We start from the raw sequence: 27,572 nt of genomic DNA, 5'->3' as shown, positions 1-27,572 counted from the left end.
TTAGAAGCTCACAGAATTTTTCCAGAGCAACGTCTCCAAAACACATCTACGTCTGGTATAATAAATTTTATATAACAAAATCATCTCACATGATGAACCTTTTCTTTAATGTGAAAAACGCCAATCACTTCTTTTTAAAATTTTTAAAAGTTTAACGATAATAAAATGGTTATAGAAATGGCAATATAATTAGAGTAATAATAATTTGGACAATTTGAATTAGTACAATACGAGACAATAAGAACAGAGCTACAGATGTCCAGGTACTGTTTTCTGGGCAGCATAAGCTTGAAAAAGGACACACGTTAGCAGAGGATTAATCCTTAAAAACAACAGCCTGTTGCATATTCATACAACTTATACATGATGCATAAATTCCATTCAAACAAACGATTCTGTCTGGTCAGTGTCAACTTCTTCCTCTTAATCCTGATGGCGTCGCCCTGGCTGAGCGAGGCGGGAAGAAGTTCGTTTCTTCTGATAATGGGGCAATAAATTCTTTTTCTCTGAAAGATTTAGGTGCTTGTGGCTGCTATCTCGGTGCGAGTCCTTTCTTTAGAAAAAAAGTATCTTACATAGCATAGCTTCTATTTTAACATTTTGTTATAACCTAAAACTATATCTAACACGCTACTTAAGAGAATTAATACAGCATAACTTTCTAACACAACACATATAATATTAATTTTAATATTTGCGAAAAGCCAATCATAAAATACACATTTTTCACATTTAACATAAGTCACTTTATATTTTTATCACCCTCCTCTCCCGTTCCGCGCTCCCCCCACCCCCTTCCCGCCCGGGTCGCGCCGCTCTCCCGGCACAAGATGGCGCCGGACGTGAGGGCCCAGCGGGGGCGGGGCGGGCCGCTCGAGCCGCCGTTCCGCGCGCTCCCCGCCGCGCAGGCGCAGTGCCGCTCTACCTGCCCGCCGGTGGTGGAGCCGGCGGCAGGGGGCGCTGCGGGCGGCGGTGCCATGCTCGCGGGGCCGGGCCTGGGCCGCAGCGCGGGGTGGCCGGAGCGGGTGGCACCGGGGCCTGGCGGGGCGGCCGGCGGGTGCCTGGCGGGATGTTCCGCAAGGCGCGGAGGGTGAATGTGCGGAAGCGGAACGACTCGGAGGAGGAGGATGAGGAGCGCGACGAGGAGCCGCCTCAGGAGCCGGCGGCCGGGGCGGCGGGGGAAGGGCCCAGCGAGGCCTCCGTGCCGCTGGCGTCAGGCGCTGGGCTCCTGCCGCTGCCTGCCGGCTGCGTGCCCCTCGCCCTGCCCGGCAGCCCCGCGGCCTTCGCTTGCGCCGCGAGCTACGGAGCGGCTCTCGGCCTGGGGCTGGGCTTGATGGGAGGCGACCGAGCAGGCCTGGGGGCTCTGCCGGCGCCCGCTGTGCTGCGGCCCGCGCCGCCGCCACCGCCGCAGCCCCAGCCCCAGCAGGGCAATGGGCTGCCGGTGGCCGGGCGCCCCAAGGAGAAGAAGCGGTCGCGGGAGAACAAAGAGGTGCCGAGGGCCAGCCTGCTCAGCTTCCAGGACGAGGAGGAGGGTGAGGCGGCTGGTTGCCCGGCTTTTGGGTCGCTTCTTGCGGGAGTGGAAGGGACCCGGCGCTGCTCGGCCTGCACTGGGCCTCCCCGGGGCCTCCAAGAGAGCCGGGATCCGTTTTTATTTTTTAGGGCAGTCCCCGGTGTGGCCTGGGGTGATGCGGGATCACATAAGAGGGGGCGGGCCCTGAGGGCACGGTGTGGGGGGCGAGGGATGCCCGGGCCCGGCGGGGCCGCGCATTCCCCGGCCCGACACGGCTCCTGCGGGGCCGGCAGGCTCCCCGAAGGCTTGGCTGCGGTGTAAGGCTCCAAATTGCCTCTGCTTCTATGCTGCTGGTGCATCGCTTGTGCTGCGTTCACTGCACCTGCGTGGCCCGCAGGTTTGTTTGTGCGGGAGTAAGTGCAGCCAGTAGTCTCCCCCTAGAGCCAGCAGTGTTAGCTGAGGAGCATCTGTCCCGTGGCTTTGTGTCGAGGTTGTTTTAATCTGATGTGGCTGGTGTTCGTGGGTCATCTCGGACTCATTGCCTGTTGTCCGAACAGTTCGCACAGTTTTGAGTCGTCTTAAAAGGAATTCTCTTGAAATCACTGAAACTTGGTTTCTAAGACTCATGATTTCAAATCTTGATGGAGGTACTGAAGGCGTTAGACTTTCACTATAGAATGTGAAAGAATGCTAAAATGTTTGTTAATGGCATCTGTGAATGATCTGTGGCATCCAGGTACAAAATTTAGAGATTTAGTAAATAAGTACGCTTGACAGATCTGATGTAACGTTATCCAATTTCTCTTTTAAAGAAACAGAAGAAGTTTTCAAAGTGAAGAAATCAAGTTACAGCAAAAAGATTGTAAAACAGTTGAAGAAAGAATACAAAGAAGATCTTGAAAAATCAAAAGTTAGAACAGAGGCCAATTCTCCAACAGATGGTAATTGCAAAACTAATAATAATAGTAACTTATGTAGTGGAAGGGATAAAGTACTGTAATTTAATGTATTGTTTTCAGAATGAATTGTTAGTCTTCTAGAGAATTTCACATTTAGAGCTGAAGCAAAGCACGCGTGAAATGTGTTACTTGAGCCTTAGGAATGCTATTCTGCGTTGGTAGAGAGTACTTTGATTCTCATGTAGAAATTAACATAGAAGGATGGAACTTCTCAGCTCTGTTAGATGGTTGTTAGTAGACATTAGTATTCTGAATTGCAGCTGTGTTTATGACAGATGAATTGCTTATTGAATTAGGGAGGAATTCCATTCGTTTGAAAACATACCTGGTGCTTGTCTGACAAGATGTGTCCTTGTAATGCATTTTCTTTGAAAAGGAAGATTTTTGGGGTGAGCAGAGTGATGGTCTTTGTTATTAAGTTAATTGTTAAACAGCTGCCTGTTTCAGGACTTGGACCTTCCAGTAGACTTGATTAGAATGATAGACTCAAAGTCTTGGAGCAAAAGGATCTGTTAACAATGTACAGTCCTTGAGAGCTTGAAATAGAGCCTGGGACTTCAATTTCATTGTACTATGGGTTTTTGGGAAGCTCATGGGTAAAGTGTAGTGCTTCCTTTTCCACTTAAGTTTTTACATAGATTATGTAATACTACAAGCACGAGCTTGGAGGCTTACGATCTAGAGAAGCATATGGAGGTTGAACATGGTTCCATGCAGGAAATACCCTTTTTAAATGTAATTAAATTATTTTTGAAGGTTTTTTCTGCATTTAGATAACCCACATATTCTTTCTTATTAAAATCCTTAAATTGCCTACGCAGTGGTGTGGGGCATGAGCAAAACCAGAAGTTATAATTTCTGTGGCTAGTGTTCAGGTCATCTGTTGGATGGGACAGGACTGAGAGAGTAGGCTGTATTCTCTAAACAAGAGCTTGAGTCTGAAACCTCAGATATGTGCAGCTTGGTTTGGATAGCTGGGTTTAGCATGCATATTTTTATACATTATTTATACTTGCTGCCTGTATCTGTATGTTACCCACCTAATGTAGGGTGTAGCCCAAGAGCAAATAAAGGGATCTTTTGAAATCAGTCGGTTCTTGTGGAAAGACTTGATGTAACACAGGCAGTGCTTTCTCATTGAAAGAGACTTTGACAAGGTTGAATTCCCCCACTTTCTTAATACTTGACAATATGGAGAATGTTTAGTGGTTGGTGGGGCTTGCCTTGTTGCATTTTATTTGGAGAGGATGTCAGTGATTTAATCACGATTAAGAAAGCATGTTTTTCTAGATCTCAAACAATAAAATTATCATTTAACATTTTCATTTAATTTTCACTTTTGGTTTTTATATCTTTAAAAAAATACTTCTGAATGATCTTTATGAATGGAGTAAAACACGGACTTTGCTCTCTTATCAGTTGAAGCACCACCAGAAAAGATAGGACAAAATAAGGATATAGGCCAAGAGGATGGGACTGCAAACAGTGAGCATGGTGAAGAAGAAATGGAAGTTGAAAGTGAGAAGGAAGAAGAAAAACCAAAAGCTGGTGGTGCTTTTTCAAGTGCTCTATCATCACTGAATGTTCTCCGCCCAGGTTGGTTTTAGTAATATGTCTGATAAGTTACCAAGTGATTTAGCTAATGTTTATAGCAGACTAATGTGTGAGAGATTAGGAAATAGTTTCCAACAATTTAGCATCTGAGAGTTCAAGCAACTGCTATTTTCTAAAGGTGTTCAGTTTTACAAGTCTTATGGGAGAAAATGTTTTGCTATGGAATGCTTCATCCTGATGTCAGAAGCAGGAGTTTGTCTTTCAGGTAGATGACAAAGTGGAAGAAATTCTAGATTTGGAATAGGTGACTTCACATGAGATATAACTGCTTTCAGTGAAAATTTGTTCTTTACTTAGAATGTTTCAATGATGGGTCTGCAAGGTATCTGAAATTTTTTCCTATCCTGTTTTGTATACTGAGGTTCTAGTCAGGCCCTGAGGCCAAAGAAATCCTCTGAGAAAATATTTTTGAAACTAGTTTGCTGATTATGGTAATTTGCTCCCCAAATACCAGCTGGGTGTCCCGGGCCCACACATTGATTTAAATGACGTATGTAAGTTGCATTTTGTACTGTAGATTTTAGAGTTTTCTGATTAGATCTGATGCTTTTCATGTTTCCCCTTGATTGTACAATTTTCTTTGTATTCACTGTGTCTGATTTGGTGTCCTCTTAATCTCTGGTTGATGAATGTCTGTTGAAATGGTTGATGCTTTTTATTCCCCCAAATAAGAAGAGCTGGGAGCAATATTGGGATGGAAATTACACAGTCATGCACCTCATTTTCTTCCTCCCTTTGCAATAGTCAGCTCCCCTAAAGGGCTTCCTCTTTGGGAGTATTTCACATAGGAGCATTAGGCTTCTGTCTTATGACATGAGCTGCTGGGAGCAGAGCAGACTTTCTGTGATGATCCTAACTTTGAGGGTTTCTGGTCAGAAAGTTGACATGTTTAGCATCTAAGATACTTTCAGGTGTTTTCTGTGAGTATGGATTTGCTTCCATACGTGTTTTTTTTTTCTGTGTGCAGAGATGATTTGATACAGTGACAGAGATGAGCAGTAAGAAATTGTAACACGTGTTCTGTTGCAGAGGTTGTTTAACCGTGCCCACATCTGTCTCTAGGAGAAATTCCAGATGCTGCTTTTATTCATGCTGCTAGGAAAAAGCGCCAAATGGCTCGTGAGCTTGGAGACTTTACCCCCATTGACAGTGAACCAGGTAAAGGCCGCCTTGTTCGAGAAGATGAAAATGATGCCAGTGATGATGAAGATGATGACGAGAAGAGGAGGATAGTTTTTACAGTGAAGGAAAAATCCCAAAGGCAAAAGATTGCTGAGGAAATAGGTAAACCCTTTTTTGGAAGGTCAGCTGATAAATGTTCACACTGTTTTCACTGCGAGTGCTCCCATTCAGCATTTTTAAACAACATGTTTTTCAAACAATCTGGAGTTGGATAACATTTCTGAGGAAAAGTACTACATAATGGAATATGCTTGTAAAATTTTGAGCACAAAACTCTGTTCCTGTGCACACTGCTGATTGTGATAGAAACTTACACTAAGGATTGAGTCTTGTTTTTCCTGTACTCTGTTTTTAGGAAGTATATAATTGTGAAAAGAAAAACATGTGATATAGAATTCTTGCTGGCTAGTAGGTAAAATAACCTTTTGGAAAAGGAGTTAGACATTAGAGGATTTTACCAGCAGTGAATTGTAAATTTTCCCACTGGATCTTTCAAGTGGAACCCCTGTGCTAATAATTCACAGGCCAGTATCCTTAATTCCTCGTGAAGAGGAAAGGAAGATGCTCTGAGATGTTCTCACTGAGGCATGGTCTCAGGTTTTTGAATCTTGGCCCTTGCAATTATGAATGCATTATCTTCTTTTTCTTACTTGTATGAAGGTATTGAGGGAAGCGATGATGAAGCACTAGTGGCAGGGGAGCAAGATGAAGAACTCAGTAGATGGGAGCAAGAGCAGATACGAAAAGGAATCAACATACCCCAGGCATGTATATGATTGTGCACCCTTTTTTTGATTTGTTTCTGCAAGTATTGGCTAAATCCTTTACAATCTTGAGTAGTTTACAGATGGCAGACTCATTTGAGAAATCAAGTCTGTAAATTCTGATGCTTTTTAAAAAGAAATAGTATAAGTATTTAGAATCATTCTTAGTATCATTACTAAGAATTTGTCCATTTACCTTCTTGAGGGCATTTGTTTCTTCTATCTTAGATATTGGATGCTTAAATCCCCTTGATAATTACATTTTGTAACTGTATCTGCTTAGATTTCACTTTGATTTAAAATGTGTTAAGAAGTAAGTTTCCCCTTTCTTTAAAGGCTAATATAGTACAATTGCATTTCTTCTGCCCCTAGGTTCAGCCAAGTCAGCCTGCAGAAGTGAATAATGTATACTACCAGAACACTTACCAGACACTGTCTTATGGTTCATCATATGGCATTCCATACACCTATGCTGCGTATGGATCATCGGAAACCAAGTCTCAAAAAACAGATAATACAGTTCCTTTCAAAACTCCCAGTAATGAGATGACTCCTGTTACTATTGATTTGGTAAAGAAACAGCTTAAAGACAGGTAGGACAGACCATCTTTTTAGACTTAAAGACCTGTCCCCTAGGTTTCTGTTCCTCAGGTGTCTTTTAGTCCTGGTGAGCAAACACAGAGTTTCATCGCTGGAAACTGACTGGTACATCCATTAAAAAAAAAAAAAAAAAGGCAAACAAAAAAGCTCAAAGTGAAGATGACATTGACACTTTGTTCGAAAATCTCCTTGGATTGCTTCTGTGGAAGTGAAACTTTAAATATGAGGCCATTGATCTTGTTGAAGAGAGGTCTGAGTTCCATCTTCTGGACACTGCACAGTCTTAGAGTGAAGAAATGAAAGGCCAGTGAGGTGTTTAGCTTATCAAGCTGCATTCCTTTAAACTGTGAATCAGAGGTTTCCCCTTCAATAGATAAAGAATTTAATTTTTAGTGTATACAGGGATTTTTTGGCTTAAACACTATAATCTGCTTGTCAGGTACGCAGAAGGTATGGAATGAGCAACACAATTGCAATGAGAAATCATTTGTAATGAACAGCTTGCACTTTACATGTCTTCAAAATTGGTTTGTATGCCCCTTGTAGTGTTGCAGCCTTTGACAGTAAATCAAGTTAGTGGAGGAAAAAGAGTGCTTTGTATAAGCTGTAGTCTCTGTCCATCCCCAACCTGTTCTGCCAGCTTTTCATTAGGGACAGCCTTGCACTATTCTGTGTGCTATCAGCTCCTGTAGAAGTTTGTAGGAGTGGCCAGTGCTGTGCACTACAGCAGTCTAACAAATGAGTGTGGATCATTAGCCTGGCTGTTCATGAAGAGAGGGGAGAAGGTGGCAAATAAAAGGTCAAGAATTTCTTTGCAAAATTTCCCGTATATAGGCTCAGTACTTGCACTGTACTGTCTATTTGATGTCTCAATGGTCTGAAATAGACAGACTTTTGGATGTAAATTTACTATTTATCCATTGCCCTTCAGGTTGGACTCTATGAAAGAAATGCACAAAGCTAATCGGCAGCAATATGAGAAACATCAGCAAAGCCAAGAGGACTCTACCAAGGCAATTGAAAGATTAGAAGGGTCTTCTGGGGGTATTGGTGAACGGTATAAGTTTTTGCAAGAAATGCGAGGGTATGTCCAAGACTTGCTTGAGTGTTTCAGTGAAAAGGTAAGGATGCAAAAACATTCATCTCTTTAAAAAAAAAAAAAAAAAAAGGTCTCTTATTACATGCCAAACAGCACATCTCCCTCTGTTTTTGAAAAAAGTCCTTTGAGAGCATATTCTTCAAAAGGTTTGGTTATTTGAGGATTGAAAAGAACTTTCTATCATGCTAAGCTCGTTACCAGAAATCCCTCCTCCCAGCTCCCTGACTTTAGATTGCCTAAAAACTTGCAGATTTTATGCTTCAGGATTTTTGTAGATACTCTGGCTTTTCAGCTTTACTCAGTATTCCTTTTTACTTGTGTTGGACATCAGGTTAGCAAAAATAAGGGCTGAATTTACTGAATTTACATTACTACTTTCTGGAGTGCTTGATGTACACAATAACAGAGGCTTGTATTTTCTGTGTTACTACAAACTTCCTCCTGCCAGATGTTTGTTGGTATTGCTCTGGAGTCTGAAGGAGAGAAGTTTTAAAACTAGCATAGCTGTTCAAAGACACCACACTTTAAAATATATTTCTTTCATGTAGTGTGACACTTTAATGCAAGTCTAAGTCAAAAACTTAGTCTTTTTTCTTATGTTATACACTGTGCTTTGATTACTTACTTTGTTGTAAATATAATAGAAACTCTTGAATATATAGATATATATTTATATATACACACACATATTAAGCACACACTGTAATAGAGAAGCATTTTGGGTGCTGATGGGTTAGATATTAATTGTCCTCTCTTAGTGGAACTGGGAGAGTCTGGTCTTCGTCCTGTAAAAGTGAAGAGTAAGAGGAAACCCATGAAGTGTGGGACAGTTAATTCACCTAGCTGATTGATTAGTATAACTAATCAGTATAATTACTATAATTAGTTGCAATTGATTATTCACTTAAGCCATATTCCTGAGTCTGTACTAGCGTTAGCTGTTGAAGATCAATAAAGGTACTTTTGTAAGCAGCGCTGGCAGTGCTGGTTACCCAGGTGGCTGATTTCCTATTAAAGATAAGCTTTTACATTTTTACTCTGAGATAGATTTGTATTTCAGAAGTCAAGTTAAATACCTGTGTCTCTAGTCAGTGTTTTCTTCTAAAGACCTTTTGTTAAATTACTTTTGTGATGACTATAAACATGTCTGGAGGTTCTCCTTGATAGCATAAGCTGTCTTGTTCAAATATTTTTAAGATGTGACTTGTGTATACTCAGGCTTCTTAGAGGGCATTCATAGAGTTTTGCTGGTTTCAGGTGGAGGCTGCTGCTGTACTTGTACGTAAAGTGAGTTGCAAAAGCAGCAGGTTATGTGGTCAGTCTAACACAGGAGCATTTAATTTATTTTGATATTGTTTGCTAGATAGTGTGGTTTGGAATTCAGTACTTTCAGCATGACAAAAGTACCAGCAAATTCAGAACCAGTAGCCCACAGAACACTGTAAAGTTTTCTAAAAAGGAGGTGTCGGAAGGGAACAAAGTCAAGTAATAACATCAGTATCAGTTTGTACTTAAATGAAATGCAGTAGGACAGCAAATAGTTCTAAACTTCTGAGTGTAGAGATAAATTTCCTTCAGCTTTTTTGTCGAACCTGTGGCCCTGACTGCTTCTATTTAAAGTGTTGTTATTATTATTTACAATAATGTATGTAATTATTATAATATACATGAGAATATGTATATGTGTACTAATAATAATACTGTATGTGTATATACATATATATGTACATACACATATGAAAACATATATTTAAATATGCTATTTTGAAGAGATTCTGAATGTTAGGATTACTTGGCCCAATCTTAAGGCTCAGCAGAGTATGAGAAGACAGCTATTACACAGATTTTAGAAACAAGCACTAGAAAGGTCAAATCCTGTGTAATCTCTTTTTTCCTCCATAAATAAGAGAAACCGTAGGTGGAAGATGGTTGCATGACTTCCTTCAGAAATAATTACTGTAAAAATTATGCTTTCTGAGAAGGCTGGCAAGTCACAATGGCGTTTTTACATTTTGAATGTAGGAATGTACAGTGGATACAGAAAGATTGAATTGTTCTGGGTGTACCTTTGATAAGTAGATGAACTGTTACTTTACCTGCAAAAAATGAATTACCAAAACACGCTCTGTGTATCTGAATTATCCTTGTGATCTAGATGTTTAGGGACCTTTCTGCTTTTCCTCTTCCACTGTTTACAAGGAAAGTGAATAAAAAATCCTTTTGAAAATTTAGGCTACTCAAAACAGGGAATGAGGGCTATAACTTTATAGTAGTCAGTGAAATTGTCAGCCACTCATTAACCACAGTATTGATTAGAGAAGAATAAAGGCTTCTAAGTCTCTTGTATTCTGAATGGGAAATATTGTGAGTGGATTCATATATTCGAATATATCACTAGATTTCTTTTTTAATCCTGAGAAAATTACAGAAAGAACCTGAGAAAATTACAGAAGAATGGATGCATTGAAAAATTTTCATTTAACTTTTCAATCTTAGAATTTCTTCTACATGCTTAAGAGAATAAGCTATATTTCCTATGGTAAACTGCAGTAAAGCTAGTATCTTTTAACTATTATTTCTGTTTTCAAAACTGTCTTAAATTCCAGATATGAACTTCCATCTCTTGGAAGATATTTTCCTCCTTGTGTTTCTCTCTACTCTTTTCTCCAAAAGAAAGGTGTGCGTATTGTTGGTGCAGAGCTGCTTTCATTTTAGTCCCTGGAGCCTTGTTTATCCCACAGAGCTTAAACCTTTTTCTTCTCTGATGTGTATGTCAGTCTCAGTGAGCTGAAATGGCCCTGTAGCTATGAGCTCAGAATTTTACATTTTACTGAAGGAGCTTCTTTAATAGTTGCTGAGTCACATTCTAAAATACTTCAGGAAAAAATACTTGATTTTATCTTTTGTTTTGAAAAAAACATAATCCTGGATGGTAGGTAGCAATGAAATATGAAAGGCTGGAAGACTGTGGAGTAAGCATACGTCTCAGAGGTAAGGAGGACATGGCTTAAGTGTTCATACCAAAAGGACATTTTTTTCAAAGGAAATGAGAAAAAAAAAAGAGCAATAAGCCTGCTATTTAATGTCAGGAAATTCCTGGCTGCATAATATCATCTATTTTTGTTAGAGATGCTACCAAAATAGTTCATTAAAGAAAAAAAAAGTGACAGGTCTGACATGACCTACCTGATTAATTCAAGGTTATACTCAATGCATAACTTGCAGAAATTGTACTATTTTAATTTTAGTGATAAGCTAGAGGAGTATTTGACCAATTTGAATTACCTGTTGGCATAACACCCTTATGCAGAATTTTATTTCATTTCAGTAATAATATTTCAGCATGTGCTATTAAGAGTAAGAGGACACAAAACAATAGCTGCTGGCTTCAATAGGTTGGATTGATGGGTGTTTTTTTCACTATGTACAGTCAGATTATTTTCTCACTGAAGTGTAAAATTCTTGTTTAGAGATAGAGAGGAAACAATTGACATCTGAGAATTGCAGACCTTGACATAACACGTAACACACTTGGTAGGGGACGCAAGAATACTGGAGAGAATATTTCACACTCTAAATAGGATGTCTGGCTGTGTAGACTCACTCATTGCTTTCAGAATGCTTTCAGAATGTTCTGATTGAAAGCTGCCAATATTAAATGTATACACTTTCCACACTGAGCTATTTCCTGGTGCAAATGCTACAGAGGAGTGCAAGGCAGGACTTGGTGCTGCTGGGAGCACAGCGGCAGCGTTCTGCTCCGGCATAGACTGGGACCCCAGAAGCTGAGCAGCTCAGGATCCGGGTATTACGTGGTGTGTTGTATTTTTACAGGTGCCTCTGATTAACGAACTTGAGTCTGCAATGCACCAGCTGTACAAACAGCGAGCTTCCCGCCTTGTCCAAAGACGACAAGATGATATTAAAGATGAATCTTCGGAGTTTTCAAGCCATTCAAGTCAGTCCATCTTGAAGGTTTTTATTATTCATTAAACAACCTTGTTTACTTAGTATGACTTAATTGAAATGTAAATGTTTAATGTATGACTGTCTTATTAAAGTTTATTCTTACTCTTGAGATGAGTAGAAGCAAGTTTAGATGAAAGTTCTCTAATCTGTTTTGTTTTAAACTCGAAACCACTGTAATGCTGACTTCATCTCTCCTTACTGTTTCTCTTAACTATATTTTCTCCTTCCTAGCACTAAAAATGTGTGCATGGTGACTGTGAGAGTAGTGGTAGTATGATTCCCCATCTTCTTATATCAGGACTTTAAAAAAATTGATTTTAACCTTCCTGAATCTATAAATTTCATTTAACATGTACAGTTAACTGTATAAAGCCACGAAGCACTGGGCAAGACTTCTAATGTTCTGTTTTATAGCCAGTATAAGTATTTGATTTCAGATGCTTAACTGGTAAATTAAAGAACTGGAAGACTAATCAGACTAATACAGTGCCCCTGCATCAAATACAGCTTAAGAATAGCCAGTTAAAATGCCTGCTTCCTGTGAGTTTGTGGATGGGAGATTCTCACTAAGGAAGTCTTTTATGGTGATTACTCTTCAGTATGTAAGACTCTACAAAAGCGTAAATGCTAATTTAGATGGAGATACAATGTTTCTTGGAGGAGGTTTTATTCAGCATATTAAATCAATGGATGAAATATCCTATTAATAGGAGTCCTCTTTATGCCTCAGAGAGCTTCCCAGTTTTCAAAACGGCATTCTGTCCTGTTGCTGATGTAAAATTCTATGATCAATGCCATTTCCCTGTCCTGCCACAGATGTCAGGGATGAAATCCTGTTAATACCATTAGCTAGAACTCACTGAAGATGATGAAATGTTAGGGTGTCAGAGTTGGTCATTCCTTTATAGAGTGGTTAGCATACATATTCTTTTTAGGACTATTATGTGGAGTTCCAGGCATCACGTGGCCTTGCAGTTCTATCATGAAAATGCTGTTTTGAGAACTAGAAACCTATTTCCTAAAAGAAGCTTAGAATGGATTTTTTACACTGATGTTTAATAATAGGATGGGAATAGTTCTCATTGCTGAGGTTGTGTTTTACTGAGAGATCTTATTTAGTATCTGGAAGTTTAGACAAGGCTCTTAGTAGTTCAGGTATTGAATTGGAATATTGACATAGATTGGCATTAATACTTTAAATGATGAATTTGTAAATAGATTTTGTCAGAACATGTAAATTTATTCCTGAAGTTTGGATAGGCTGTTGTTTAAATGTTAATGTTCATACTTTAATGGCTGGACTTGACCAGTGGCTAGCATTCAGTTTACTGTTTAAAATTCACCTGGAAAGGAAGAACTGGAAACATTCCTGCCTGCTATCTGCTGTTCTAGCTGTGTTGTTTTCTATAGCCAGGTACACAGATAAGCAGAGCTTGAAAAAAGGAAGGAAGATGGTTTATCTTTCTATAGATTTTGAGGTGTTTTAAACTTTAGGGATATCTGAAGCATATGAACTTAGAAACAACATTACTAGAACTCTGAAATAATATGTATTCTTGCTCCAGTCACTCTTGTCTGCTTCTTTTTTTTGCTACTTTTCTTCTTAAAAATTATGTGGTGAATGTGTTTATGTAAGGAGCTCTTTTTTTCTTGGACATTTCATTTAAGCTATTTCTGTCAAAACTCTTGACTTCTGTGTAGTTCAGCACTGTTGTGAGAGAGATAAGATTGAAGTACGGTGAAAACTATTTGACATTTAAGTGGAAATTTTTCCAAAGTCCGCTCTTTCTGTTTTAACCTCTACATGTTGTGAATTCAGGCTTCTGGGGGGGCATTGTGGGTTTTTTTCTTTTTTGATACTTCAACTTTCTATTTCAAGTTACACTTAGTTTAAAAGTGGGTAAAAGGCTCTTATGAAACTGCCTACAGCACATTTATAGAATCATAAATAAGCATTTTAATTTTCATTGATGTAATTTTACAGATAAGGCACTGATGGCTCCAAATCTTGATTCTTTTGGGCGAGACAGAGTGATCTATCAAGAACAAGTCAAGCGTCGGACTGCAGAAAGAGAGGCTAGAAGGTATAGAATGAGATTTCTTTTCTCCTTTAGGAGTCTTTGTCTGCTTGCAAGATACATAGATATATGACTGTCCTGTGTGACTTAGTAATGTGAGTGGCAATGTTTGCTTCTTTCCTGAAAAGGGAAGAAAACACTTCCGCTGCTATGCTGGGCAGGGGTATTCTTATATATCCCAGCTTATCGTGCAAGTGTACAAAACATTCCATGATACTGATTTAAAATCCCTAAAAGAAAGCACAGTAAATACATTCCATATCTATATGGTCTTTGCTGGTTTTGTTTCTTTTCATTGTTTGAGGCAGCCATGTAGTGGAATGCTTGAGGTCATGGCATAGTAGAAGTGCTTTTCAGCTTGATTTCCCTAGAACTAAAAGGACAAGCCTGAGTGGGCTTAGGTGGGAAAACAGCTGGTTTCTCTTGCTTTATTGGAGCTGGTCTGTACTGCTGCTCATTTGCAGAGCTCGCCGCAGACAAGCGAGAGAGCAGACTGGGAAGATGGCAGATCACCTGGAAGGCCTTTCCAGTGATGACGAGGAGACTTCAACAGATATCACAAACTTCAACCTGGAGCGAGGTTAGAAAAGCTACCCAAGCTTTATCACAGAATCACAGCATGGTCTGGGTTGGAAGGGACCTTAAATCCCACCCAGTTCCACTCCCCTGCCATGGGCAGGAACACCTTTCACTACACCAGGCTGCTCCAAGCCCCATCCAAGCTGGCCTTGGAACACTTTCAGACATGGGGCAGTCGTAGCTGCTCTGGGCAACCTACTTGGGCCTCACCACCCTCACAGGGGAAGAATTTCTTCCCAGTATCCTTTCTAACCCTGCCCTCTGTCAGTGGGAAGCCATTCCCCCTTGTCCTGTCACTCCAAGCCCTTGTAAACAGTCCCTCTCCATCCTGCAGACTCCCTTCAGTACTCTTAAGGCCACAATTAAGTTACCCTGAAGCCTCTTCTCCAGGCTGAACAATCCCAATTCTCTTACATAACAACATATTTGACAGGATCCAAACACAGCCCTCTTCATATACTTCACCATATTTTGGAAGGAGTTTAGGAATTTTTGATTCCTGGATCATCAATGTGACCAGAATAGTCTCTATCACCAGCCTGCTGTGTGTCTTGCAGCTGACTGAATAACCCATCCTTAGTGAGGTTCTTTTTATCTAATTCTTAATGCTTTTGCTGGCAGGCAATAAGCTTTTGGACTGTCAGTAAGTCTTCCAATTTGTAAGATAGTTTATCATTCTTGAAATATGTGTTTGTCTTACTTGGGAAATTTTGAAAAACTTAGTGCTTTAGAAGTCTTTTTTTGATTCATGGCAAGTATTTAGTGGAGTTTTGATTAAGTTTCTAGAAATGCAATGACAAAAGTTTTGTACAGTCTTGTTGCAGCCTGGCAAAGTTTGCAAATGACAGAAAAAATGTTGAATGCAAACATTGCAGAAAGATCTTCTGGTACAATTAGCATTTGCTCTGATTAAAAGAGAATCAGGTTAGAAGAAGGGAGGAGGAGGAGACCAGCAAGGATTGCATACGTGGAACTGCTTGTGTTGCATTTGAGGAAGGATTGAATGGTTTTGGTCTCTCCAAGTAGAACAATATCAACTTTTCACAGTATGATAGCTAGGGACCATCAAATTAAGCGATAGGATAGGTTTAAAATAAAGAGGTCATTTTCTACAGAGAAGGTAATAAATGGCAAAGTCATTGATGTAGGTGGTTGTGGAGACCTGAGGTATGAACATACTAGAAAAGCAATTAGGTGAACTGTCTGGCTGTTAGGTTCTTTGGAAGTGCAGACAGTTTCCACACCTTTAATTGCTGGCTAATTTACTGCAATTTATGATTGCACTGATTTTCTTCCTACAGAGAGGGGTCTTGGATAAACAGAACAACTGTTCAGGGATGTTAGGTGCTGTAATTAACTTTGTTAAATTAAATTATCTAGATTCAGTGGGGCTGAATTGCACTTGGTAACTTGGCAATTTATGCGTGCAAAAGCATTTTGTAGAAATTTCTTCAGTTTCTGAATAGGCTTTGTAAAGCTTTTTTACTATTGTTTGTAGTTCTCATGTTAGTCCAGAAACAGCAGTGGAATAGAGGAGTGCACTTTGGACCTAATAACTTTATATGTAGTGTTTTTTCTTAATCCCAGTTTGAAAAGTGTGATTATATGACATAATCTCCTGTTCCCTCAGCCCTGCCTCTGCCTGCTGTGTGTACTAGTTGGGTTCATTGTGTAAGGGTTGCTACCATGACCAAACATTTACAACTGTGGCTGCAGCAAATACGACTGATTAAAATGAAACTAACCCTGAGAAGGAGAAAAGATAAAGGGAAAATAATATATAGAGGGAAAAAAAAAGAAATAAAAAGAAGGTGCTAGAGGATTGTAGTCACTATCCAGTGCTAAGAGGCATGTTCTGGGCAGCATTTTAGCATGGTGCCTGTCAGGACCCACCCTGTCTGAACTGCCAGTTCACTTGGCTTATCTGAGATGCCCTCCTATATTTGCACTTGGATTATCAAAGATGCAGAAGAATCTGGGTTGGAAGGGGCCTGGCGATCAGCTGTTTAAAGCCCCCATGCAAAGCAAGGCCAGCTTTGAAGTTAGATCCACTCTGAATACAGCCCAGATGTCACCAATCCTAATTACATCTGGTAACTTAAATCCTTCCATGAAATGTTAAAAGTGAGACCTGTGATAAATGAGTCTATGAGTCTGTGATAAATGAGAGTACTTGTGCTCCTGTTTTTATAGCTTTGTGTGTTTGAGACAGGAGTAACTGAGCTTCTAAAGGTGGTGGGGTTTTTTTTGGTTTTGTTTATGGGAGTTTGCTTATGCCAGTGATCATCACAGAGTGTCTTGAAAGAGGCATTACAGGGAGTAGGTGATTAACTTTTTGTTCCTTTTCTCCCCTGCTAGATCGTATATTGAAAGAATCCAGCAAAGTTTTCGAAGATGTTTTGGAAAGTTTTTACTCCATTGATTGCATCAAGTCACAGTTTGAAGCTTGGCGCTCCAAGTACTTTGCTTCTTATAAGGATGCTTATATTGGCCTCTGTTTACCAAAGCTGTTTAACCCTTTAATCAGACTTCAGCTGCTTACCTGGACTCCTTTGGAGGTAAGCTTTTCTGCAAGCAGCTTCTGTGTTAACTGCTACATGGTTCTTTCACACTTGAGCAAAGTAAATTGCACCTTTGATGTGTGCTTCTCCTAAAGGGATGTTCCAGGGATGAAGTTTCCAAATGGACACCTGTCTTGGGGCGAAGTTTTTCTGGGGAGTGCCTGGACTAGTTGATCCACTATATTCCCAGCAAACCAGAGTTAACTTTGGCACATTGTCACATCCTTCTCAGGGAGTGGTGTAGACCAGAAAATCTGCAGCTGCCCATGGTGGTGGGTTGGAGCTAGGTGATCCTTAAGGTCCCTTCCAACCCAAACCATTGTGTGGTTCTGTGAAAATACATTTAGTCTTTAAAATACTTCAGAGAAAATTGTGACTCTAGATAATGCTGTTTCATCAGAAGTTTGTTCATAAGAAGTTTGTTCTTACGTGGAATTGCAACCTGTGTCTCTAGGCTATGTATGTCTCTCACCTACACCTCCATACCATGTGGAATTCTGGCTGGCAATTTCCAAGTCTTTCTCATAGTACTCATTGCCCAGGTATTGTGTAGGGAACATGGGAAAAGCAGGACAGCACTGTGGCAGCCCAGTATCCCTGGCACACATGTGTTGTCCAGCCTGGATACCAATGCTTTCATGAGATGCCACCAGGACAAACAGTTCAGGTAGCTTTTGACTCACTCTCTGTTCTTCCTTTTTTCAGAAGTGCTTTTTTTTCCCTTACCTACCAAGAGAATATCTGCAGAAGGGGTTTTTCTATTTTCACCTCTTCTTCAAGTGCAGAGGAGGAGGAGGCATGATTTCTCTTCAGAGAAAGTTCAGAGTATTAAAATAATTTTATTAATTTGATGTTTGACTTCATTAATCAAACAAGGGAAAATCTAAGAAAGACGCCATCGTTAAATTTAAAACATTTTTTGTGCATTCTCATTTCCCCCACGCAATTTCTCTGAGTTTTCAGGTTGACAGAACAAAGCTCATGTTAGTTGGAGACATGGTACAGAATTGTAAAGTCTAACTGTATTCACTACTTTCTGTTAGTATTCTGGTAAGCATTTTGTTGAGGTAGAAAAATTACAAGGTGCTCATAGAAAGGGGCTTTAAATCCAGAAGGCATAATTTTAAAATGCAGCACAATTGAGCTATACTTCAACTTATACCCTAATCTTCTGTAGCCTTTTGTTTGGTTTAGGTGTAAGTAGAAAATAACATTTGTGGGGCAAAAACTGTTAAAAAATCAGTCTTGCTTCAGCCATTTTCCTTTTCATTACATCTAGTGGCTATGCTGGTAGAATGAATTGGTTCATTTGGCAGAGTGTTTTAAAGCTGTTTTTGTGAGTGTATCATACTTGCATGCATAATACTTTTTCTATGTGTAAACTTCAAACCTTTGTTTAGGAATCTAACCCCAATTCTTTTTTTATTAGGGCAAGTGTCGAGATTTTGAAACAATGTTGTGGTTTGAGTCATTGCTGTTTTATGGCTGTGAAGAGCAGGAGCAGGTGAAAGATGATGCTGATATTTCACTGTTGCCTACCATTGTAGAGAGAGTTGTTCTTCCTAAATTAACAGGTACAGGCTTAAAAAATGGGAGGGAGGGGGTTATGGTGTCTGATGCTTCTTTGTGCTTTCAGATTTTACTGTTTTGTAATAACTGCATGGATTTGAGTGTATCATACTCAAATAATTATTTGTATAATACTCAGATTATTAATTGTATAATAATTACTGTATTTGAGTATTTGTAAAGTGGAGTAATTCTTTAATCTCTTACAGTAATTTCTGAAAATATCTGGGATCCCTTTTCTACCACACAGACATCTAGAATGGTAGCAATTGTACAGAAACTAATAGATGGATATCCCTCAGTGGTGAATGCAGAAAACAAAAATACACAAGTAAGTTGGATTTTTTTGTTAAAGGTGTTGCATAAGTTAAGGAAGTTGAATACATTTTTAATACCTTATGTTGGGAAGGAGAGCAAGAAAAAGAATTTTAAAATTATTTGGTGCTCTACAGCCTGATTATGGGGAGTAAAGTATGGTGATAAATTAAAAGAAGAAACTCAGTGATGCCTTCCCAAAATAGATACTAGAGATAAAAAGATACACCAGATGTAGTAAGACTTGCTGGTCCCCAGTTTTGCTGTAAGGGTTGGCTACAAATACTTGGGCTTTTCTTTTTTAGATCTTTACAGCCTTTTCAAATGTATTGCCTGGAAATTGGGTTGTTTTACTTGCCTTCTGTGAATGAAGGAAGTGGTAATAAGAGTTCAAGTTTTAATTGAAAGTGTCAAATTTCTGCTCTGTTAATTATTACAGACTTCTTTAAGACTATTTATTTGTGTGCTCAAATATGTATGTTTACTGTTATGGTCACAAGTGTTCTTTGTTGCTTTAAAAATCAGCTTCTGAGTGTTTGACTACTAAGCAGTGCACTGGACATTTAAAACAAAATTACTTGTTTCAGATGCTTTTAAAGGCCTTGTTGCTAAGAATGAGGAGAACACTAGATGATGATGTATTCATGCCCTTGTATCCAAAAAAGTAAGTTTACTTTCAGCTATGGTGTTAGACCGTTCTTAGCAAGTCACTGTGTTCTGTCCATAGTTAAGAGGGGTTTTTCCCAGTGTGGTGCAGTGCCTGGGTACAGGAGATCTTTTGTTATCCTTCTGGGAGCATTTAGCAGAGACAAGAAGGATGAAAGAGAATATTTATGGAAATTACCTGTGTCTTGGAAGGAAAAAGCCAGCAAATTCAAGACAGAGGTGTGGTCTTGGTTGCTCATTAAAGAAATGTCTTACTTTCCAGCATCTTAGAAAACAAGAACTCTGGTCCATATTTGTTTTTCCAACGTCAGTTTTGGTCCTCTGTTAAGGTAAGTCAATAAATATGTCTGGTAAATCTTTGATCTGAGACAGTGTAGCAATAAAATCCTCCTCAAATTTGTGGAAAACAGTAGATGGAAACTGCTACAACTTCACTTGCAAAAACTCCAACTCTGGATTCTTAGTCTTTGATAATGCACTGTGCCCTCTTCAAGGTGTGTCCAGTCACTAGTGGTGTCCCCAGGGCTCACTTTTGGGTCCAGTCCTGTTTTATGTCCTTATTGATGATCTACATGAGGGGATCAAGTGCACCCTCGGTGAATTTGTGGATGTCACCAAGTTGGGCAGGAGTGTTGATCTGCTGGAGGGCAGGGAGGCTCTGCAGAGGGACCTGGATTGGTGAGGCCAGTGGGATGAGGGTCAGGAAGGCAAAGTGGATCCCTACACTTTGTCCACAGTAACCCCAGAAGTGGGGGCTGAGTGCCTGGAAAGCCGCTGGGCAGGAAAGGCCCTGGGGGTGCAGGTCAGCAGCAGCTGAAGGTGAGCCAGCTGTGCCCAGGTGAGCAAGAAGATCAAGGGCACCTGACCTGTGCCAGCAGTGGTGTCCCCAAGGACCACAGCAGGGGTTGTCCCTCTGTCCTGGGCACTGCTGCGGCCACACCTCAAATGCTGTGTCCAGCTCTGGGCCTCTCAGTTCAGGGAGGACATTGAGGGGCTGGAGCATGTCCAGAGATGGGAACAGAGCTGGGAAGGGTCTAGAGGAGAAGTCCTGTGAGGAGCAGCTGAGTTGGGGTTGTTCAGCCTGGAAAAGAGGAGGTGGGGAAGGGGGGAGACAGGACAGGGGCACCTTCTCACTGCCTGACAGAGGAGTGTGGTCAGGGCAGTCTGGCTCTGCTCCCAGGCAGCCAGCACCAGGATGAGAGGAATTATCCTTAAGCTCTGCCAGGAGAGCTTCAGGATGGACATGGGGAAGAATTCTTTAACAGAAAGGATAATTAACCATGGGGATGGACTGCCTGGCAAGGTGGTGGAGTCACATCCCTGGAGGAGTTTTTGAAGATGGACATGGCACTCCATATTCTGGTCAAGTTGACAAGGTGGTGTTTGGTTTTGATCAAGTCCTAAGAGTGGACTTGGTCTCAGAGGTCTTTTCCAACCTAATTGGCTTTGTAGTTGAAGAGGTTGTCAAATGCGAGCACCATCATTTCAACTTGAATGTTATGGGGTCACTTAGCTTACTCACCTGAGGTTTTTTATATCCTTGTGCTTGTCAGAACAAAATACACTACTTTTGGGGAATGTGGGAGCTCAGAGCTGTGGCTGTCATAGTTTATTTCCAATAAAAGACTGGGAAGAAAATTAATTCCCAGCTAAACAGAAAAGTAGAGACTGATGTTGATTGAACAACTGCTCTCCATGACCACACAGAACTCTTCTCTGAAATTTTGTGTTCAAATGGCAGCAGCAAGAGAGACTGTATTCTGAATAGGTTCGCAAAACATTTAAAATGTTTGATATGTTTGATCAACTCCCTGGTTTCAGTACATTTTGGAATAATTATTTTCCCTGTGTTGTATTTTTAGTTATTGGGAAACTTTCTCCAGTGGTATGGAATCCTCTCAAACAAAACTCTACAGGAGCTGTCCATAGATGGGTTGCTAAATAGATACATTCTTATGGCTTTTCAAAACTCAGAGTATGGAGAGGACAGCATTAAGAAAGCTCAAAGTGTAAGTAAAATCAAGCATAGCTTAAAGTAATGGATTTAAACGGAAAGGAAAATATAGTTAAACTTGACATTGCCTATGAATCTTGGCTTTGATACCTCAAAAGCTGTAGTCAGTGAAAAATAGGTTTGGTTTTTGGTTTTTTTTTTTTGGTGTAGTATACAGAGTAAAGAAAGAACCTTCTCTGGCTCCTGCCTGTAGATGGATTAGGTATACTGTGGGTTTCAGTGCTTTACTGCTTGGATTATGGTGTGGGTTTTTCTGGTAGTTTTCTCATTTTTTCACTCAGCTGGGCCTTATCCCTGCAGTTTTACTAGGCAAACTTTGTTTTATAACAAGTTATACATGTTACATAGCTTTAAAAATTTTGTTACATTGTGTTTAACTTCCTTTTTCCTGTTTTTTATAGGTAATTGCTTGCTTCCCTAAGCAGTGGTTCACTAATCTAACGGGAGACAAGACTATTTCTCAGCTAGAAAACTTCTGTAGATACCTTGTTCACCTGGCTGATACAATTTACAGAAACAGCATTGGTTGTTCTGATGTAGAGAAGAGAAATGCCAGGTAACTTACTTTGAGTTTGTGTGATTTGATTTATTTTGCCAATGCATACAAACATGGGTACCTCTCTCCATCCTGCTTCTTTGAATTCACACATTAGAAATGGATATTTTTAAGGTGTCTGAAAATAGCAACTGCTGGAAATACTGGAACACTGATAATATATTTTGCACTACTGCTTAGTGTCCTGGATTCTTAAGGGGGTTTATAAAAAGCAGGGAGAGGCATTTTTTATATGAGCAGATACTGTCAGGACAAGGGGGAGTGGCTTTAAACCTGCAGGAGGAGATATTTGTGTTACATATTTGGAAAGAATTCTTGGCTGTGAAGGTGGTGAGGCCCTGGCACAGGTTGCCCAGAGAAGCTGTGCTTGTCCCTAGAAATGTTCTGGTTGTGCCAGGTTGGATGGGGCTTGGAGCAACCTGGTCTGCTGGAGGGTGTCCTTGTCCATGGCAGGGAGCTGGACTGAGATAAGCTTTAAGGTACCTTCCAAAGCATTCTATGATTCTGCCAAATTTTGTAGCTACCATGTTTGGGCTGTTCCACCTTGTGAGCCTATTGCTGATTCCTGCATAGTGGCTTCTAAATTCCAAACTGTCTTTTGTAAATAGTTCAAAAGTTCTGATTATTTACACAACCAACTAGATGAACCTGTTTTGCCTGAGATCCAAGAGTAATTTTTCTTGAATCCAATGATCAGCTTAATTAAAAGTTTGCATTAGACGCGTTACTGCTGGCCAAGCAAGCTGACTTGCTATGGGAGCAGCAACAGCACAGGAATGGACAATTTTTCCATCTTGGTACAGTCCTGTGTTTCAGTGTAAGAGTTTGGGATTTTAAGTTTTTGAACTCTCTTGTTTTGCTGGTGTGTTTCTAAATTTGAAAGAACTTTCTTCACCAGGTGAAATGATAACTTGGTAAAAATTTTTATTGGAAGAGAAACATCGTACTTTCATAGCAGGTTCTAATTTGATTTCTATCTCCTGTCTTGCTTTTTGCCAGCATTTAACAAATCTGTTGCCATTACCTCATTAAGCCAATATAATAAATCTGCAACAGAAATATGAAATATATGACTCCTTAATGTAGTCTTCTGTTGGAAAATTAATCAATGTCATTGATTGTTCTGTTTCTGTATTGACTTCTCCTGCCTCTATTTTAGGGAGCACATCAAGCAGATCATAAAGCTTCTAGCAAGTATCCGAGCTCTGGATCATGCCGTTACTGTTGCAAATGATCACAACGTAAAAGAGTTCAAGATTCTAATAGAAGGAAAATAGACTTTTCCCACCACTCATTTTGAGCTTTAAAACCATTCCTGACATGTAATTTATGTACATATGTAAAGTTTCTTAAACTGTAAAGTATTGATCTTTGTTTTAATACAAAGTGCATTCTTATATACAGCATCCTTAAAAATAAAAATCATTGACTTCATTGAAAACAAAAATGGAATCCCAAGATGGTCATCTTTCCAGAAACAGGATTTTTCCTCAAGTTTCTCTAAATCTTGTTCACAAAAATACTTTGTGCCCATAAATCCGTGGTCATCTACTCCTGTTGATTGTTCCATGGTTAACTGGAATGTGTATAATAGATTCTGTGTAATACAATGATGCATATATTTATACCACCATGTTGCTTTCACACTGGATATAGAGATGTTGTACTGTTGCAATAAGCTTTTCATTTGCTAAAAAAATACTTATTTTGAAAATAAAATGATCGTATTATTGGTCAAAAGGGCTGGTAAAACATTCAAATATGTGAAAAGTCACAAGTTGAAGAATAGGAGCACATTGAAGTGGATCCTGACCTTTAAAAAGCAGCTGTGCACTCCAAGTAGAGTAACTAAAAAGTGATTTGCATTCAGAATATGGAACTCTTACCACTGTTCTTCAAAAGGAAGATCTGGATAAATGGTGAGGTATATATTTTTTTAATACAGACAAACACTGAGAATTTGTGATTATTGTGCATGTGTAGATGGTGGCACTTCCTAAGCTCAAAACATCTTTCATTTTGTAGGACTAATGGTTTACCTCTGAATTCTGGACTCTCCTTGCTTAAGTTGTGTCACAATTGGAGGGGGAGGCGGTTGGGTTTGGTTTTTTGTTTGCTTTATTTATTTAATTTTGTTTTGTAATGTCATTCATGGAACCTATTTCTTCAGGTTAGAGTGGCTGAAGATATGGAGCAAAATGAAGGTATTTTGAAACCTTTGAAGTATTTATATTGTAAATATTAAAATGTTACACTTCCCACTGTTAGGAAAATTAATCCACAAACACCAGAGGTTTATGTCCAAAAAAGAGACAGAGGAGTCCTGTAACTTTATTCGAATACAGGGAGAGGCCATGGGGCATTTCCCTGGGGTCTCTCAAAGTTTTGAAGGATGCAGCCTCCTTTTTATCCTGATTTCCTGGGCACATTTCCCTCTCTCTTTCCCCACTGGCTGAGGTACTTGAGAGGTACAGACTTCCCAATACGCTTGATCCCAAAGATTTCCCTCTGATGTATAACCCTCCCTTTTAATTTTTAATTCTTATGGAATTTAGGGATTTTCCCCATTGTTTCTTTCACCTTTCAATGTCTAATTTCATTTATCAGTAAACCTAAAGTTTATTTGTAAAAGCAAATATCTTTTTCCATTCATCCATCAGTGGAATCCTTCCCATTGTTTCTTTTATCTCCCAGTGCTAGTTTTATCTACCAGCAGAACCACAGCTTGTTTGTAAAGACAAATCCCTCATTCCTGTCACCACTAAATACCATTTAAGTGTAGTCCTAAAAAACCCAAGGTGTTTCATTTAAATGTAAGTGAAAACCACTTCAAAAATCTGTTGATATACATGAGAACACTAGTGACTTAATCTTGGGGTCCAAGGCAGGTGGAGAGCTGTAGTAGCCTTGGGTTAAGGGCTATTCTCCATGTGTGCCCACCTTTTTTTGTTGGGGAACCGTAGCAATTCATCTGCATACTGAATAATATTTATGCTTATGGTATGTGATATAAATGAGTATATTAAACACATACCATTTGGAACATGGACACTTCCTTGGGACACTGGATAGGTTTTTTTTTTTGAACAGTTGGGATTGATGGAGCACACTCAGAAATACCTGCTTTTAAAAATTGCTTCAATAAACTCATCTGTCAAGGAGTTGCTGCAGTACAACTTGGTAAGTTTTGTTGCTTTAGGAAGGGAGTGAAGCAAATGATGTGGGTACTGGTTCTGGTTGACTGTTCCAATATGTCAGAAGAAAATAATCTTGCAAAGCTGGATTTCTCAAATAAACACAACAGGATTAATACTGGAATTCACATACCTACATTAATCATAGTTTAGATATTTTAAATAATATTGCAGTTGTAGTTGCATGATTTAATAGTGACATATTTGATCTTTCTCTGCTAAAAATGTTACTGATTTCAGTATCTTGAAGAGGCCTTGAAGGGAACCTGTAAGAGCTGGAGAGGGTCGTTGTGTACGGGCTGGGAGTGACAGGTAAGTGTCAATTGGAGCTGAGGGAGCGGTCACAGTTCTCTTTATTATTGATACTGTTGCTGTTACTGTTTTTTCTCTCCTCGCTTTTTTGTAGGAAATTGTTCCTATCTCAACCCATGATCTTCACCTTTTGTGCCCCCAAATCTCCTGCCTTTGGGAGGGGGAGAAGTGAGCAAGTGGCTCATAGTTTAGAGTGGTTTCAGTGGGAGCAGTAAACATGGAAGTACCATTCCTACACCAAGACAGCCTTACTTGGGTCCCAGTGTGAGGCACAATGAGGGCACAACCCACAACAGAGTAGGTTGGAAACAAATTTGATCTCAGCATTTGCTGTATTAGGTCCAGGGTCACTGGTCACAGTGGTGCTTGGTCTGTTCATGTGGGTATGGTACCTGACCCTGGCTCTGTTTCTGTATGTGCTCCTCGGGGACCTTTTACAGAGCAGGGACAGGGATCAGCATTTCTTTGTTGCTGTACTGTGGGAGGTGAGTTTATACACGATAACACCAAGGGCAATGAGGGTACTCTGGGATGTGTATTCAGTGCTGCTCTCCTGCCCTTTGAAGTCCATTAATAACCATACCTCGTCTGGGGGGGGGAACAAGGGAAGGATGATTTTCTCCATTTTCCCCCCATTTTCCTCCTTCAGGCCTGTTACAACAGCTTTTGAGCATTTTTAATTCCCTTTGGATGGTAAGAAATCCTGTTCCTGTTGGTCTCAGTGCAGTCCTCACTGTGTTCAGAGTCATCTTTGGATGCAGAACAGAGATTTCCAAGAAGGCCATTCAGGGACCTGTCCTGAGGGGGAATAGTCATGAGTGGCATGGAACGTGCGAGAAAATTGGCCAATTGTTTGAGACATTCTCTGCTCTGGTGGTTTGGGAGTTCACCCCTGAACAGCTACAGGACTCTGCTAAAGTGCCAGAATATTTGCAAGGAGATGCTGCATCAGCTGCAGAGATGAGCAGCTTTCTGCAGTGTGCTGGGCCCTGGCTACTCCTTATTGCACACCGGTGGTCAGTGCAGAGCACCCTCAGGGGAGGAGGAGGAGGAGGAAACAGCAACAGCACCACGGCCACGGCAACTGCAGCTAAGCCAGGGAACAGCCCGTGCTGGGAGCAGCCACCCCTGCAGGGAACAAGGAATCCAAGACAAAACCAGCTCAGTCAGTGAGGGATGGCAGAGCAGGGCCCTCCGAACAGGGGGAGGAGGCAGGGCCAGAGAAAATCCCCTGGTCCATGCCCCCAGGTGAGCTGTAAGATGTGTGAGAAGGTTCCAGCCGCCAGTTAGGTGAGCCCCCGGTGACCTGGCTACTCCAGTGCTGGGATATCTTGGCCCAGATGGAAGGGGATGGTAGTGAAGCCAAGCAGCTGGGATCCTTGTCCTGGGATGTGAACACTGACAAGGGCATTGGGAAGAGCACAAAACCTCCCGGGCTCTGCAGGCAACTCCTGCCAAGTGTGAGGGAAAGGCATTGTCCCAAGGATGATCGAGTAGTGCATGGAGGCATGTGGAACCATGGAGCAAGGTACCCAGTATCTTGGAGAGAATTAGGGGTGCTGGAGGTAATCTATAAGGATTCAAATGATGAGCAATCCCCTGTAAATCCAGATGAAGTCCAGTGGCCACAAACTCTGTGGCAGAAGTTCTGACAGAGCGTGCCAGTGTCATATGGCAGGTCATTGGCAGTGCTGCCATGGAAAGAAGAACAAAGAGTAGTTCTCAAACTTCTTTATCAAACTCCAGCTATATGAACTATTATTCTGCCCTTCCCTCCCCAGTCCTGTGTCTTGTCCATGGAAAGACTTTCCAAGGACCTGCAGCAATTAAATGAGGACTACCAGTGATTAAAAGAAGTGGCCCCACACCCCAGCCCTAGAGCCTGGAGTCTCTGCTATTGGAAGCAGGAACCTTCTGCTTGAGAGAGAGGGTGCACACCATGAGTAACCTTTGGTTTTACCTGCCTGACCATGGAGAGCACATAAAGAAGTGGGATGCAAAACCCACCTCTGCCCTGGCAGCACAGGTACA

The 27,572-nt window shown here is 40.5% G+C and overlaps 2 protein-coding genes across 2 annotated transcripts in view; one reads left to right on the top strand and one right to left on the bottom strand.

The window, feature by feature from the left end:
- Nucleotides 1-926: 926 nt before the first annotated feature.
- Nucleotides 927-23,775, top strand: PAXBP1 (PAX3 and PAX7 binding protein 1). Its single transcript, XM_054628375.2, has 18 exons — nt 927-1,532; nt 2,323-2,451; nt 3,889-4,065; nt 5,146-5,367; nt 5,926-6,029; nt 6,402-6,622; nt 7,561-7,750; nt 11,563-11,686; nt 13,682-13,781; nt 14,240-14,355; nt 16,713-16,912; nt 18,345-18,489; nt 18,694-18,815; nt 19,387-19,463; nt 19,728-19,794; nt 21,328-21,474; nt 21,881-22,035; nt 23,195-23,775. The coding sequence occupies exons 1-18, from the start codon at nt 1,070-1,072 to the stop codon at nt 23,310-23,312; spliced, it is 2,877 nt and encodes a 958-aa protein (XP_054484350.2). The 5' UTR covers nt 927-1,069; the 3' UTR covers nt 23,313-23,775.
- A 554-nt stretch (nt 23,776-24,329) lies between these two features.
- The window catches only part of BACH1 (BTB domain and CNC homolog 1), a 37,089-nt gene continuing 33,846 nt past the window's right edge, over nt 24,330-27,572 (bottom strand). Inside the window, exon 7 of the mRNA XM_077174445.1 lies at nt 24,330-27,232. The gene's annotated coding sequence lies outside the window, so the exon portion shown is untranslated. The remainder of the gene's footprint in view (nt 27,233-27,572) is intronic.

This window comes from Agelaius phoeniceus, chromosome 2, assembly GCF_051311805.1.
Source record: "Agelaius phoeniceus isolate bAgePho1 chromosome 2, bAgePho1.hap1, whole genome shotgun sequence".
NCBI lineage: Eukaryota > Metazoa > Chordata > Aves > Passeriformes > Icteridae > Agelaius > Agelaius phoeniceus.
This window is presented reverse-complemented; position numbering and strand designations above follow the sequence as displayed.

Coding starts and splice junctions, on each gene's coding strand:
- PAXBP1 (XM_054628375.2), top strand. CDS start 1,070: ATGTTCCGCAAGGCGCGGAGGGTGAATGTGCGGAAGCGGAACGACTCG. Junction 5,368..5,925: donor AAAGATTGCTGAGGAAATAG/GTAAACCCTTTT, acceptor ACTTGTATGAAG/GTATTGAGGGAAGCGATGAT. Junction 19,795..21,327: donor AGTTTTGGTCCTCTGTTAAG/GTAAGTCAATAA, acceptor TTGTATTTTTAG/TTATTGGGAAACTTTCTCCA.